This window comes from Spinacia oleracea, chromosome 4 (genome assembly GCF_020520425.1).
Source record: "Spinacia oleracea cultivar Varoflay chromosome 4, BTI_SOV_V1, whole genome shotgun sequence".
NCBI classification, from domain to species: Eukaryota; Viridiplantae; Streptophyta; class Magnoliopsida; order Caryophyllales; family Amaranthaceae; genus Spinacia; species Spinacia oleracea.
In genome coordinates this window covers 179,647,246-179,663,020 of record NC_079490.1, presented here as the reverse complement: position 1 = coordinate 179,663,020, position 15,775 = coordinate 179,647,246, and the positions used below count along the sequence as shown (strand labels likewise).

Here is a 15,775-nt window from a genome sequence, read left to right as displayed (position 1 = left end):
TTATTTATGTATTATTTTAACTTTTTAATCTGATAAGAAATATAAAAAATATTGATAAATGAACTTCTAATGTTAGTCTACTATTAATAATATAATACTACATGGTAACTGGTAAGTAAGAATGTTAATTAAAATAATAATACATGGTAAGTAGACTAACATATAATTAAGTTTATTTATCAAGATTTTACTCAATTAAAAATATGTTGTATTTGACTAACTCGGTTATGCTCGGGTCTTTTCAGAAATTAGTCTTGAGTCTTTCGGGTTTGGTTAACGTTAGTAGATCGTTCTACATACAAGTAAACGACTATAATTTTTAAATTTGTATAGTAATATGCAAATTTAGTTCATTTGAATTTTTTTTACACAATTTTGAATTTATACTTTTTCATATATCCTTTTTACTTTCATGTTTTTCTAATATCACAAGTCTTTTAGTTACTATTAAAATAATAAATTGTTTTAGTAGTAGCTGTGCGTTGCACGGGCCCTAAACTAGTTAATAATATAATACATGGTAACTGGTAAGTAAGAATGTTAATTAAAATAGTAATACATGGTAAGTAGACTAACATATAAGTTTATTTATCAAGATTTTACTCAATTCAAAATATGTTGTATTTGACTAACTCGGTTATGCTCGGATCTTTTCGAAAATTAGTCTTGAGTCATTCGGGTTTGGTAACTTTCATGTTTTCCTAATATCACAAGTCTTTTAGTTACTATTAAAATAATAAATTGTTTTAGTAGTAGTTGTGCGTTGCACGGGCCCTAAACTAGTATCTATAAAATAGAGGTAGGATAATGTAAAACGATACACATATTAGGATCATTTACCACACTGGCTATTTTTATATTTTAATTCTCAAACTAATTAAAATGAACTTACCAAAATTACTATATATATGTATATATAGTGAACCTATTTTTTTTGGGTATTTATTTATTTTTAGAATTTGTACTTATTATATTTATTTGTTTTTAAATATTAGTTATTTACAAATAATGCGCGCTACACTAGTAATAAGAGGTTTTACAACAAAGTGGAACACTTGTCAATCGTACTCACTTTTTTTATTTTTTTTATTTTTAGGTTTGAGGTAGGAGGGGTCCTTCCTAAAAGATTTTCTCATCCTTTTATGCTTGATTGATTCTAATAAATTTTTCTTTGTGCTTGATTGATTCATAAATTTTCTTACTTACCAAAAAAAAAAAAAAAAAACACAGAGAATCGTGATCATGCATATGCTGGTGGTGAGCATAAAGAACGTATGACTATTTTATCTGTGTACTTATTGATTACTGTTTAGGTGTAACGCCCCGACCTCTAATTCACATAATTAAGCAGTGGAATTTACCTAATACGGTCGTGACATTACTGCCGTAACTCCCTCTTTGTAATTACAAGGCAGCCATCATAATAACTACTTTAAAACTCCATAATAACATAATAATCCTTTTATTTCCATAAAAGTACATAACTTAATGAAAAGTCATACTTAAACTATTACAACTTAACATTAACTTAGGTGAACATTGCTATAGTGAAATCTTCGCCACTTTTCGTTTCTGTTGTCTTCAGCAGCACCTAAAACAGAAAACAAAACGGTGAGCCGAAGACTCGGTAACAAGCTACTCTAGCATCGTAACATAATTTCAATTCACTTTATTTAATAAACAGAGAGAATAGAATATAGTAAAACATTAAATAAAACATCACTTGAAACACAATTTCAGAAACATCATTTCAGGAACATCATTTCAGTAACCTTTTTCCTTTTAACAATATTATTTTGGTCGTCAAGACTTTACAGGAAAACATGGTAGGACGTGTCCTACGAATAGGGGAAGTCAGTGCTTCATAACAGGGGAGCCAATGCTCCATAACAGGGGAAGACAATGCTTCATGTCAGGGGGAGCCAGTGCTCCATAACAGGGGGGGAACTTGGGTTCCATATCAAGGGAAGTCAATGCTTCATATCTGGAGAAGCCTGGCTCCATATCAGGAAAATTGACCAGTTATTACACTTTCATTTATCATGTTTACATTTCTTTTAATAAAACATTAATCAGGAAAATCTCATTCGTTCAGGGTAGTTCGGTTATAAAATAGTTAAATCTCGTTATTTCATAAGGTCATTTATTTCAGAAATAATATTTCATTAAATCAATACTTCTCATAAAGATGAATATCATAAAATAATTCAATCAAATCATACTTGTAATCCCAAAAATCATAAAACAACATTATAAAAAATATGTTTGTTTGGTTTAATCTAAATATGTGTGAGTAGTCTATTTTCTAGGGTTTAGGGGATCCATGAATGTATTATTGAGATTGGATTGGATTTAATGTTTGATTATTGATTTTAATTTCTATAGTTTTTTTTAATTGTTCGTCAATTCTGTTCGGTTGGGCTATTTTGATTGAGTTTGATTAACCTTAGATTATGCGCCGAGAGGTATAAATCTGATGTTTATGATATATGGCTATTAGATAGGTTTAGTAAATTGCGAGAGCCTGCTAATTGTATTTCCTAAGTAATTCATAAGATTCGAGAGATGCATGATTCCCCAGTTATGATTGTTAATTGATTATTTTTGTCTGTTGTCCAATCATGGTCTGCATTTGTGGTGAATCGTTTCCCTAGATTCCCTTAACATTGATATTCTCGTTATTACGTTACTGTCGTAGTTTAATCCCAAAACCCCAACCTTTTTACCTGTTACTTATAGTCTAGACTTGTTAATTAGTGGTAGGTAGGAAGAACACTGTTTCTCTGTGGATTCGATCCTGACTTCACTTGCTACTCAGTTAGTGAATTTAGGTTTATTTTTAATTAGGTGATATGACTTTAGCCTATCAAGTATAAACCATGTTGTTGGAGTCAAAGCAAATAAAAGTACTACATTGGCAGAGTTCTATGGCATTTTTCAAGCTACAATAAATCGTTGGATTTGTATTTGCATTCTCTCTCACCAATTGAAGAGATAGCACGCCACCAAAATCAATTTCTTCAATAACTCATTATGTTGTGGTGTAAAATCTTTTATCAATTGTCACAATGTACCACCAGAACATTGTGTATCAAAAGCATACCTGAAAGTAATACATAATAAATAATATATCAATTATGTTAATAATTTATGATTTAAATATGAAAAAAGAACATAGTATTTCTATTTAAAATATATAGTTACTATTATACATGATATAGTAACTCTTACTATTAATGATGCTCATACACTTGTAGAGTTGTAGACATAGTTATTGTTATAGTCATTTACAGAGTTGTTATTGTCACCATAATGTAGTAACTCTTATTAATAATAATTAATATAGAGTTGAAAAAAGAACATATAAAGAACATAATAATACACATAGTAACTATTTAAAAGTTAAATAAAATAAAACTTAGAATACTTTAAAAATAACGAACCGAGACATAATTTTTCCAAATTCTTGCATCAATTTGTAGAAGAGCGCAAACCTTTTCGATTATAGCCACATAATCATGAAATTTATAGTCAACTATAGTCGATAAATCATTATAACATACAGTGAGCAAACATTGTATTAATAGTCAGTATGTACCATATAGTTATAGTTAAAATCGAATAGAAACTTTAAAAATCACATAGTTACTATTTAAAATCGCGAAGTCACTGATCAAATTCGCGAACTGAAAACGATATTTCGGCAAAATACAAACGTTAATTTCTCCAAACACAACAAACATCTTCAATTTTAAATAAAAATAAACTTAAAATACTTTAAATACAACAAACTGAGATGTGCTCTCTCAAAATTCTAGCGATGATGTGTAGACGAGCACAAATTCTTCGATTCGGTTTCGGTAATGGCGAACCTCCTTCTTGATCTACTACTTTCATCATTTTTTCCTCCGCTAGTAGATCCAATTATGAGAATTATAAGATAATTACGAAGAAAAACAAACAAAAATATACAAACCCTAGAAAATTGGGCAAAAATCTGAAAAACATAGAGAGAAAATAAAGAGAGAGAAATGAACAGAATGCTGATCTGATAATTTTGAAATTTTTTTTTTTAAAAAAATGTATATAAAGTGGGATAGACACAAATCGCATAGAAACTTTATAAATCACATGTAACTCTTTAAATCACATAGTTATTGTAAAACTCATATGGATACTAATTAAAATCCCGTGTCACGTGACAATTACACACATTACCTAGCCAAAATTACTTTGTTGCCTGATTCACGCTAAGTTAGCGTGGACCAGGCTTATAATGGTGTGTCCATACATAATGAAGGTGTAAAAAACGTTTTCCAGGTAACTTTGGTTATTATCTGATTGTAGTAAATCTGGGGTCAGATTTTGACAGTTCTAGACCGGCTTCCCTTCAAAATACAAAACCGAAGTAGGCCCAATTGAAACCCGATAACCAATTCTCTCATTCAAGTCCTAACAATCCATATTACAACAGGGCCCAATTATTTAGTGAGTAATCGACTACCCAGAAGAAGAAGAAAAAACGTCGATTCCTTCCAGCTTTCAATCTGCCGAAATTACCCCTTGGTTTTCAATTTAGGACAAAAAGAAAAAGAGTGAGAGGGTGGCTCCAACGGCTAGTTTTTCGGAGAAATTCAGATCTCTTTCCATTTTTCAGGTTGTTTGTTCAAAATACTACACTCTTGTTTCCAATCTTACACTACTCTCTCCTGCTTTATCTCTCCTCATTCCCTTTTTCTTTTCTTACACTACTCTCCTGTTTGATCAACAACGCCTGGCTTCGAAATTTTAATTTGTTGGGATTAATTGATAAGCTAAAAATAATTAAAATGGAAGAGAAATTTCAGCTGTTATCATCATCAATGGAAGGAGTAGAAGTAGAAGTAGAAGTAGAAGTTGAAGAGTTTTATGAGAAAATTGAAGCTCCAAAGTTCGTCGATTTCACAGTTCCGAATCACTTCTGCCCTGATGATCGCTTTTGGTTCTGCTCCCGCGTTGGTTTGTTCTTCCTCCCCCTTCTCTTTGCCTCATTTTCAGAAATATATAGTATTGAAGCTCAAACAGTAGGGTTATTAATTTTATGGTGTGCAGATGAGCTGATTTTTACTGTTAATTCTCAATTATGTTTGAGGGAATGTGTATTTTTCTCAATTCTGAATTTATACTTGTAGAACAATTACTGTTTGGTTGAATTTGATTGCAAATTTAGACCCTAGGATTCATGAGCCTATGTAAATGTATTTTTTGTTCCAGGATGTGATCAAAGACACGAAGAAGAAATGGATTCCGAAGCAATTTACAAGAATTTCGTGCTTCGGGTTAGATTCTCATGTCAAATAATTGCCATTTAGAACAGCTTCATTTTCTTGTAATTTATGGGGTGATTAGTTACTGATTTGTGGTTTAATTACCATCATTGGACCTTTGTAGGTAATGGCTGCAAGGAGTCCCAATGTACGATTTCGAAGAGCTTTATGCAGAAAACCTCCAAGGTAACTGCATAACTTTTTCTAAAATAGCTCTTAATTAGATTTTATTCTTATAATGAAAATGGCAAAATGGAATTCTCTAATTAGCAACAATTTCCCTGTGTTTTGTTTAGTGAAAGTAAGAAATGCCCGCTTTCGGCACCTGCAAAGCCCTCAAAATCAAGGGTAACAAGATTAGCATTAGTTTCTTGTTCCATCTCTAAGAAGCTTATTCTTGAAGAAGATGGAAAAGTTCAGGCTCCTCTAGCAAAGATAAAGCCTGCATCAACTCCTAAAGCTAGAGTGAAACATGTTGCTGCTAAGTATATGACTTCTCCTAGAAAGAAAAAGGGAAGTTCTCCTAACCCTAATGCATTTCGAAGTGTACGCAACCCCAAGAAAACGAGAATTTCGTTACCAAAGAGTAAGATCATTGCGAAGGCTTTAGTGTTCAACTCGCCTAAGAAAGCTCTAAAGAAGAAGAAGGCAGCACAGGAACTAGGTACCCCAATGACTAAGTTGTGTGAAGGGGTGAAGAAACTTGAGATAAATAGCCAAAAGAAGGGCATTATTACTCGTAAACCATCCAAGGATTGCACAAGTGAAAAAAAGAAGTTACCTTTGGATGGTTCGAGAAAGATACTGCGTTCCTCTAAGACAAAAACGCGGGAGGCTGATGCCAAATTATGCAGAAGTGTTAAGAGTAAGACCAAGAAAAATGATAGGAAGCTTGCTGATGCTGTACTGCTACAAGTTGAGAAGAGTGGGGATGAATCTAGTGATATGGAAATCGATGAGAAGTCGAGATGTGGTTCCATGGAGTTGGGATCAGTGATAATAAAGCCAGAAACTGGTGATCAAAGCAGCTCCCAGGAAGACAGGACATCATCCTCGGATAGGCCTATGACAGGTGAAAGTTCAGGGACAGTAGTATCCTTGAACACTCAGAAGACTGACATACAGTCAGGTCCAGATTCTGATGCAGAAGAGAAAACTGTGGCAATTCAAGTTCCAAATACGGATGAACAAAGCCAAGAGAAGGAGAACACCATTTCAGAAGACTGCGAAAATCAGAATCCAGTTGTACTCAGTAAACTGGAGGACAATGATGACAAAGAAAATGCTTTCAGTTCTGCTGATATCAGGTGTGTGCTACTGTCAATTCACCTTCTCGATATACAATAATTTTTTACATTTATATCACCACAACAACCATTTTTGTGACGAACATTTCAGGAACCTGAATGTCGACAACCTCAGCAAACATGAGGCACCTTTTAAAACCAAGGTCATCATCACTTCTCCTATTTCAAAGTGGAACTCTTTCCATCATATCATGTAATCACGGGGCTTAAGCATGTTGATCTCTGACATAATCTTTTGCTAATAAATTTAGGCCAAAACAAAGCAAAACACTCAAAAACTGGACAAAAGTTCGAAAGAAAACTGTCCTGCAGGAACTGGTACACAGGGCTTGAAGAACAGGAAACTAAAGCCAACAAATCCTAAGCCTTTTAGGCTGCGAACTGATGTGAGAACAAAACAAAACAATTCAAAGAGTTTATTTTTCTATTTTACAATATTGATTATTCATGGTTGCTTTCTCTGGTCAGGAAAGAGGAATTCTGAAAGAGGCAAACTTAGAGAGAAAGATTAATTCCCACGAAAATTCATCTACTACAAGTGAAAACTCACAGGTAAATTTCCACTCGTTTTATACCATATCAGGTTTGCTCACTACAGAAAACATGGGTTAGCATTAGTTAATGCTTCTTCCCATAATCAGGGCATGGGTAATGGAGTATCTGACAATGGAGAAAAAGGAAGCAAGAAAGACGGGGGCAGGAATTTTAAAAAGGATCAACTTGTAAGTCAATTTCTTTATTTCCATTGAAACAGTAGATCGTGGTGTTCTTTTCAGGAATTTATTTTCATGGACATTATTTTTTACAACCCGTAACCTGGCATTTCAGAAACCCATCAAAAGCAGATACGACACAGGAAAGGGAGTAGAACTGAAGTCGGACAAGAGTTCTGGAATTACCAAATCTCCATTCTTACAGAAACAACTTGTTGGGTCTCAAAGGTGAGCTCAGAGCTCATAATTCTGTAATTTTTCTGAGTTAGTGTAACAAAATACAGCTCAAAAGAGTACGAACCTGAGTGTATTTTTTTCTGCAGAGAAATCAGTTCTCATGAGAAAACAACTATGTCGAGGCCAAAAGAATCAAGAAAACAGGAAAAGGAGGCTGTTGATCCAACAACTAAAGCTTCTGTAATCCCGAAATCAGCAGGAAAGGGGAAACGGCCAGCAACTATCCCAAGAGAGCCAAAATTTCACAGTTTGCATAAAACAAAAGGTTGCACTGCTCTAGTAACAAACCATAAGGATTTTAAGTTTTGACATTATCAGTGTGGATTTTCTTTTCAAATTTATGGTATAGGTTTGTGTTCATTCATTTCATTATTTTTTCTCTTTTGGTGATTTGGTTCAATTATTTCAATTGAATACCAAGATATATGAGCTTGTACTTTAGCAAGAGTGTTTCTTCTTTGTTTGAAAGGAAAGCAAGTGTTATAAACCATTCTCTTTTTTGTTTTTTTCTCGTATGGTCGATTAAGAAGTGTTGGTTTAATTGTATTATTGCTACAACTACAAAGGAAAACTGGTTATTACCAAGTCGGAAAGGATGAAGCTACAGTTGCTGTGATTTAATTTCCTTGCACAGGACACACAAGTATCTTGCTACAGGTTAGATCAAAATTACCAAACTGCCAAAAAAAGTCCAAATAGAAATGAGAAATTTATTTCAGCATCAAGTAACTAATGTTCTCATTTCCGTTTCAAGATATTTGCACAACAAACCTTGTTTGGATAAAAGGTACGGGGAAGGAAGGGAGGGACAGATCCATTTTCTCTACAAAAATAGAGAGTTTTTGAGGGAAAATGAAGCTCACCTCTCCCTCCCTTTCCTTCCCTTCTATCTTGCTATCCAAACACATCGTAAGTCCCTATGAATCTAATAAGAAGTTTCCTTACATAATGCCTATTTTCCCTGATAATGCCTCTTCAGCATCTCATTTGCGGCCACAAGTTCAGCAGATATTCCAGGTTCATTGGCTGAATGACCCGCATTAAGAACCACCTGTGACAATTAAAAAGCTAAATTATACCATTCTCTCATCCAAAGTAATATGACTCGCTCATCTCATTAATCCAATAAAGAAGGCATACCGATGAAATATCAGTAGATGATCATATCTTTGCAAACTACAAACTTGTTTAGTAAACTGGGAATTTCAAATGGAATCATGGAGAAGTATCCACTATCATGGATCAGATATTCATGAGAGAAGTAGGTATAATTTGGGAAGAGAGATTTGTAGGTAAAAATTTTCACTTTAGTTTTTCCCAATCTCCCCTTATTCAGTACTGGATCATCCAGCAAATTCTCTTCCTATATCACATATAAAATATACGGAGCTAATAGCAAAAATAAAATATTACAAAGCAACACGGCAACTTTGTTGTTGACACCTAATTATGTGCACTAATGTTACATCAATTTTGTTTCTATTGAAGGCCATATGATGTCTAGATAACTGGTACGAGTGTTCTTCATGGTATGTCTGTGGCTATTTTTCATGAACTTGAGTCACACCTAAAGAAGAGACCAAAAACGACTAACTTAATACCGGCCTATGGTTAGACAGAATAGTTTCAAGAAACTTAATCATACTCATCCTTCTACGCTGACCTAAAAAGTAGTAGTTTCTTTAGTGTGTTGGATACAGGAAGACAAAGTACTAATCTGTAAGATTTCTTTTCCCAGATTTAACAGGAGGCATGCTGACATTTTATAAAACAAAAGATAATCATGAATCTTTTAAAGGGAACTACAATCAATAGTTGTCCAAGTTTGATGCAGGTAAGAGTGAGACTAATCCAGTGGAATCTTCTAGAATGTGGGCAATAAGACCTATCACTGGCTATTATATATAATGCCTGAGAGGGCTGAGACTACAGCAAGAACAGATACATATGTGGGAAATGAGAGAATATGCACATTACCTTGAAATCAGCTTCTGGCCAAGCTTTATGGAGATCCCATGCTGACATCATTGGGCAGACAACATCATACCTACCCTGTGAAAACAGCAATTGCACAAAATCAATCTCATGACCAATAAATTACTAGAGGTTAATTTTCAATTACTCCACTTTATTTCTTCTTAAGTATATCCATTAGTCAATGTGAAACAAGCTCAGATTCAGAAGATTACATATTTCACAAGGAAAGTATATGGTATTATGAAAGATTATACTTCGTATTATATATTCTTTTTTTTGACGAGTAAAGATTATATTATTTTAAGTTGTTTCCTTCTAAAGAACTTTTAGGCTTTAAATTCATTTACAAGTATTAGTAACTTAAAGATGGGGAGCTTATATACCTGCACAATAGTGCACTTAATGTGCCTTATTTTGTCGATGTTATCAAGCAGGAATGAATCGGAAGGTAAGAAACCTTTATTCATGAAGTAATGGTTTTCTACACGAGCGAATGCCTGAAAAAAGATCATACGTTGAGAACAATTGCAAGTAACGGACTAATACCCCCATATGCAATATGGACACATGTGCAAGACCTCTTCCTTGACCTCCAATGTACGAAAGAGAACTAATATAAGTTGATACACCGATAATGAACAGCGGGTACAATACAGCTAACAAATACAGCCATCAAAAGCTTACCAGCGAAAAATTATCATCATCCCCTCGCTTGATGTTATCTTCATTAGGAATAAGATGGGCTGTCATCATCTCCCATGTGGTCCATGCTTTTGCAGCCGCCAGCTTTGAAACCCAGAGATAGATTTCGTTTTTGATCAAAAGAATCCAGCAAAAAGAATAACAGAATATACTAATAAAAAAAAACCCACCAGTCTTCCATAAGCTACAGGAGAATAAATTGTGTGCCCAAGTTTAAAATTAAATACTTAACCCCAGAAACCCCCAACAGAGTAACACCAATAAAAAGCATGAAAAACTATTCCATCCCAAAGACTTCCCCCAAAGAGATATTTTCAAGAACTTTCTTCCCCTGTTTTTTCCCCCATGGTAACACAAGTACACAACTGATCTACGAATGCATCACAAAAAAGAATACCTAAAAGATCATAGCACCGCATTAGACACAAGAAAAACTGCACGTAATTTGCCGCTAAATCAATAATTTGTCATTAGGTATCAGCCTTTTTCAAACCACACAAAAGTATTAACCTTTTTTGGGCCTTAGATTTCAACACACTGCATATAGGAAACTCGAAGGATGTGATTCAATATTCTGTAAGAATTTATGCATAACGTCACAAGGTTTTTAAACAGGATAATCCAAAGTGATCAATTATGCAATAGACACGTATGGAAGACAAAGACTTGTATGGGGAAGTCTTTGGGATTGATATCTTTTCACAAGTAGCAACCAATAGGACCACAGAACAACACCAGAGAAATTTACCTGTGTCTCCTTATCATCAGAATTTAACCTCTTGTGGTAAGCCTCGAGAAAGCATCCCCTTTCACTCTCAGGAATTAGATCTCTAAACGGTTCCCAAGCTGCATATGAGAAAGTGAGCTAGCATTTAACATTTTAAGGACACAAGAAAGGTATAACTCCTATCACAGGAAACTGAAAATTTGCATGCAAGAAGATATATTTTGAAAAATCAAGAAATCCTGGTTCTATAAAACAAATCACCACACAAATGCAAGAATTGGTTTCAAATCCCATCACATGCCAGCATAAAGTGACGATAGTATGCATTCCAATGAATATTTTCCATCCTGCAGAGTACTCAGTTTTTTTTGGCTTAGTTCCTGACAGAAATTCAAGACGACCTCCGTCTACTCCCTTTCCGATACGCCAAAACAGAATATGATACGTAGTCGGAAGACTTTGAGGACATGAAAGGCTACATTACTATTAAATTTGTTAGGGACCAACAGGTTACAATCTTGATTTGTTGGCTTGTTTTTCCAAGGATCACAAGTGCAAAACAAAATCCACCCTAATGGAAGACTGGCCTATGTGAAACATAAACGAGGAAACCATGAAAAAAAGCGAACCGGCGAAGCTAACGATCATAATGTATTTTTTCGGCTAGATTTTCTGAAATAAGGTTGAACATGTAATGACCGGAAATACTGCTTTTCTTTTGGAGAGATAACTAACCGTGATGTTTTGATCAAATAGCGCTCTACTCACAAAATATGCTGGAAGCAGAATATCTTTCAATGCATCACAATCACAAATTCACTATACAGAAACTTTTAACAAGAGACCTAAGGAGAAACTTTTCCTTTTAAAGTATTCCATTGCATCGTTAACTCTCATCTAATGAAAGATCAGGCATGCTGTATCCAAAATCTTAGTGACAGTAAGCTCTTAACAAGATGCATTTAAGTAACACTTCTTGAGATATTTTGACCATTAAGTGATAAGCTGCATAAGATTTTGAGGTTTGCAGGTGCCATGTAGGTTGAAAGTGTGTGCAATTGTGCATATATGCAAGACCACAAGAGAATGATAACTATGTGGGTATATCAGCAAACAATTGAAGGTTAAAATAATTATCTGAATAGCAAAAGCACATACCATCAGGGAATATAGCAGCGGCACCCCCTTCATAGAACCAATCAATCTCTTTTTTGCGCAAAAGAAAGATCCCTCTTAGGACCAGGCCAGTAACCTGAAATAAGATCGTGATTATGGGTAAAAAAAGAGTTGGATTCACAAGAAACTGGACACTGAGTATCAAGGAAACCTTGTCGGGGTGTGACTGACTGTATGCAAGAGCCAGAGTACTTCCCCATGAGCCACCAAACACCTTCACAATAAGAAGATAAAACCATAATTAGTTAGACCAAGGAATATTAAAAATCAACTAAACTAAAAAAAAGTCAACCTGCCATTCAGGAACTTCCAAGTGCTCGCGTAGCTTTTCTATGTCTGCTATGAGATCCCATGTTGTATTTTCCTCCAGACAAGCATGAGGTGTGCTCTTGCCAGCACCTCTCTGCAAAGATTAAGGCCCGCACTTTTCAGAAAACTTCTAAAGGCTTAGTATTACAAATTTATTAACAGTATCTCAAATTGAGTTTTATTGTTAACCTGATCAAAGAGGATGATTCTGTAAAAATCAGGATCAAAAAATTTTCTATTGCTGGGAGAAGTTCCACCGCCTGGACCACCGTGAAGAAATACTACTGGCTGCAAGATATGGTTCAACATATTAAGGCAAATCATCCTATCAACTATCAAGCAGCAGGATGCATGAACTAAGGTTTTGCAACAAATCGGATTTCATAAATCGATTTCCCTAAAAGACTATGGTGTGCAACTGTGCATACTGTATAAACATGATCGTCTACCATCAGATTATTTAAACTGGCAAATATTGTTAAAAAAACACGCTACGTAATCGCATAGAAACAGAATAGTGATGCAGAACCCTTTGCAACACAACAATTTGGAATAGAAACAATCCAAACATCTTGCAACGCATCTAACCAACCACCGATTAATACCCATTTGTTTGAATAGAATCACACTCTTGCACTGTTGCATATCTGAATTTATTGTTCACTCAGTTCGTGTAGTCACATTAACTTAAAAAAAGTACTGTCACAAACTTTCATGTTCAATAATTCTACAGCTTGCAAATAGCACAAAGTCACTTTGATCACCCTCGCCGCCTTTTGTCACTTCAGACTTCACTTTGTGTCAGAGGCCTCAGACAGTCAGACCCTGACCGTCTCTTTCATCAGTTTTACAATTTCCGTTTCATGTAACACACAATTTTCACTTACTACCGATTCAGAGAACTATATCTTGTCTTTACAATACACCTCATGGCATGAAACATCGACAAAAAATAATCAATTCTAAACATCCAAATGAATGGAAGGACAATGAACAACAAATCCTATACTTCGTATTATTTTTTCATGTCCATTGATAATCTTCTTTTGACATGTTTGAACTAGGACCATTGATTTCACTATCTGATTAAATTTCTCATAATAATTAGTGTTTTCTTTACCCTATACTTTTATTTCCTATAGAAGTGAGGCGTGTAGAGTTGATAAAAGAATAAATCATTCAAGCTCTACAGACCCATCAGAAGGCTAATCCCCACCAACTTCCTAAAACAAGTCCACTCAGTTCTTCATTTTCTTTGTTCTTCGAAAAATTTTGTTTACTAATGCCCGTCTAAGCCAATGTTGAATCATGGCTTTTAAGCTTTGCAACCATCATACCCAAACAATGGATAGAGCTAGCGCCTAGCGATTGGTGTGGCGGAAAGTCTATGTTAATATCCGACACATGAATAGTAATTCGCTAACTCGAAACCACTTCAATGTGTGTGAGATTGATCAATCTCGGATATTAACCTACACTTCTTCCAAACACTACACATGGAGCTAAAAGCTATCAACAGTACAACACCAATAACATAATAACTTATTATTAATAAGCACATTAATAAACAACATAAAGAAGCAATCTTTACCCTCAAATTACATAATTAAACACAAAATTTGGCAGATTATCAATCAGTAACTAGTAACTCACATGTCCATTTGGGTTCCCAGATTGCTCCCAGTAAATAGAGTGAATATCTGAGACCTTTAAAAACCCAGAACTGTAAGGCTCTAACTGAGGATACAGATTCTTATTCACTTCACTAATATCTCCTTCTTTGTCATCCAACGCCATAATTAGCTGTTGCTCAATGCTAGAAACACAATTTCTCACTTGCAATTTTACCTTTCTTCGCTGTTCTGCATCAAAACATGAATTTTTACACATGCCCAATTCAATTAGGAACAAAATAAAGTACCAAGATCAAAATGAACAATCATACTGTTAAATTTGAGAGAAAAAGAGAAGACCTGAGAAGCAAAATTGATGTTGGGCGGAAATAGAAGAGATGGGTACTAAGGAGAGAGAAAGGAGAGGGTGGATTAATGTTGGAGGCAAAGTTTTCAAGGAAAGACTGGACTTTGCCCCTAACATCATCATCGTCATTATCACAAAATTCACAATCAATTGACCAACAATGGTAAATTATATTTGCATGTTTTTATCAAATTAAAGGCACTTTGCTAGATAATTACCTCGCAATTGAAATTTCCCTTGGCCCTTTAATCTTTCTTCTCTGTGTACTGGACTACTCACTACTGGGAGATTGATTGGTTTTCTTTGAGTTCAAGACTTCGATAGTTACTAGATTTACTACTACTCCGGTTATCGGGTGTTTGGTACGCAAAATAGGGCCCGTTTGTTGAGCAATTGGATTATATACCCGGGTGCACAGTGCTCATTGTCCACCCTGTTGAACATTCATTGAAAATCTAATGAACATGGAGAATGATTTCAATGTACATGTACTAGTGAAATATTTAAACTATATGTTCTATGGATTTGAACTATATGTTCATTGGCTATATGTTCTTTGTATGAACAATATTCTCTGAACTATATGTTCATTTAAAAACAGGGTGCACAATGCTATAAAAACAGGGTATGAACTATATGAGCATTGTGCACCCAGGTGCATAAACCATATTTTGCTTTTGTTGGTTTTGGGTTTTTTGTTTTTCAGAAAATTATAAATTAAAATAGGAAAATTAAATTTTAATAATCCAACCTTTGCCCAGTAATCCATTAACCGTCTCACCTATGCGATGTTCCTAGATGATCCAACCTTTTATACCTATTTTGTTTTAATGGACCTCATTAAATTGTGACCTGCAAAAACAGGTAACTTATCCTACGTGACATAGATAGTTAGGTTTTAATTTTTTTTTTTTTTTTTTTTCTGGATTTCCATTAAAAAAGGTTTATCCCCCTTCTCTCTCTTTGATGTCCCAATTCTTTCTGGGCCCCAATTTGTTGCCTCTTTTCCTCGTTTCTTCTCCCTTGGTCAGGCATGGTACTACTGGTGTTAGCTGGGGTGGGAAGGCGATGGTATTTTAGAGTAGTGTAGGCGATGGTGGTTTGAAGTAGTGTAGGCAATGGTGGTTTAGAGTCTACTCCCCCAAATCTCATCCAAATCCCCAACAAACCCTAACAATTCTTCAGAACTTTCCTTACCTTCCGTCCTCCTCCTTATCTCATCGCTGTATGGATAATCCTTCCTTCCTAATTCCGCCAAATCAACCACCTCGCCGTTCCTATTTACCAGCTCTTTCTCTCTATACTCCTCCTGCATTTTCCTAGTAAGTTCGTAAAATTGAA

At 34.8% G+C, this 15,775-nt stretch overlaps 2 protein-coding genes across 6 annotated transcripts; one reads left to right on the top strand and one right to left on the bottom strand.

The window, feature by feature from the left end:
* Positions 1 to 3,549: 3,549 nt before the first annotated feature.
* On the bottom strand, positions 3,550 to 14,811 carry LOC110788016 (proline iminopeptidase). 5 transcript variants are annotated; one of them, XM_056843103.1, is made up of 12 exons: positions 14,428 to 14,594; positions 14,108 to 14,316; positions 12,644 to 12,742; positions 12,438 to 12,548; positions 12,297 to 12,359; positions 12,128 to 12,221; positions 10,991 to 11,088; positions 10,225 to 10,326; positions 9,924 to 10,037; positions 9,541 to 9,615; positions 8,509 to 8,614; positions 3,550 to 3,911 (listed from the first exon to the last, which is right to left on the bottom strand). In XM_056843103.1, the coding sequence occupies exons 1-11, from the start codon at positions 14,561 to 14,563 to the stop codon at positions 8,516 to 8,518; spliced, it is 1,200 nt and encodes a 399-aa protein (XP_056699081.1). In that variant the 5' UTR covers positions 14,564 to 14,594; the 3' UTR covers positions 3,550 to 3,911; positions 8,509 to 8,515. The 5 variants fall into 5 exon arrangements, with proteins under 5 accessions (XP_056699081.1, XP_021848343.1, XP_021848345.1 ...); XM_021992651.2 differs by lacking the exons at positions 3,550 to 3,911; positions 14,428 to 14,594 and adding an exon at positions 14,653 to 14,811 and having other exon boundaries at positions 8,254 to 8,614; XM_021992653.2 differs by lacking the exons at positions 3,550 to 3,911; positions 14,428 to 14,594 and adding an exon at positions 14,653 to 14,806 and having other exon boundaries at positions 8,254 to 8,614; positions 14,108 to 14,311.
* Positions 4,548 to 8,053, top strand: LOC110788015 (uncharacterized). Its single transcript, XM_021992649.2, has 10 exons — positions 4,548 to 4,998; positions 5,254 to 5,318; positions 5,431 to 5,492; positions 5,603 to 6,613; positions 6,705 to 6,756; positions 6,865 to 6,999; positions 7,082 to 7,165; positions 7,255 to 7,335; positions 7,442 to 7,554; positions 7,650 to 8,053. The coding sequence occupies exons 1-10, from the start codon at positions 4,830 to 4,832 to the stop codon at positions 7,870 to 7,872; spliced, it is 1,995 nt and encodes a 664-aa protein (XP_021848341.1). The 5' UTR covers positions 4,548 to 4,829; the 3' UTR covers positions 7,873 to 8,053.
* Positions 14,812 to 15,775: the final 964 nt, after the last annotated feature.

Bases quoted from the DNA above. Each gene is read 5' to 3' on its own strand.
- LOC110788015 (XM_021992649.2), top strand. From the start codon at position 4,830: ATGGAAGAGAAATTTCAGCTGTTATCATCATCAATGGAAGGAGTAGAA. The intron at 5,319-5,430 runs GTTAGATTCTCA...GGACCTTTGTAG, and splicing joins ACAAGAATTTCGTGCTTCGG to GTAATGGCTGCAAGGAGTCC. The intron at 7,555-7,649 runs GTGAGCTCAGAG...TTTTTTCTGCAG, and splicing joins CAACTTGTTGGGTCTCAAAG to AGAAATCAGTTCTCATGAGA.
- LOC110788016 (XM_056843103.1), bottom strand. From the start codon at position 14,563: ATGACGATGATGATGTTAGGGGCAAAGTCCAGTCTTTCCTTGAAAACT. The intron at 11,089-12,127 runs GTATGTGCTTTT...TCTCATATGCAG, and splicing joins CGCTGCTATATTCCCTGATG to CTTGGGAACCGTTTAGAGAT. The intron at 10,038-10,224 runs GTAAGCTTTTGA...ATCTTTTTTCAG, and splicing joins ATGATGATAATTTTTCGCTG to GCATTCGCTCGTGTAGAAAA.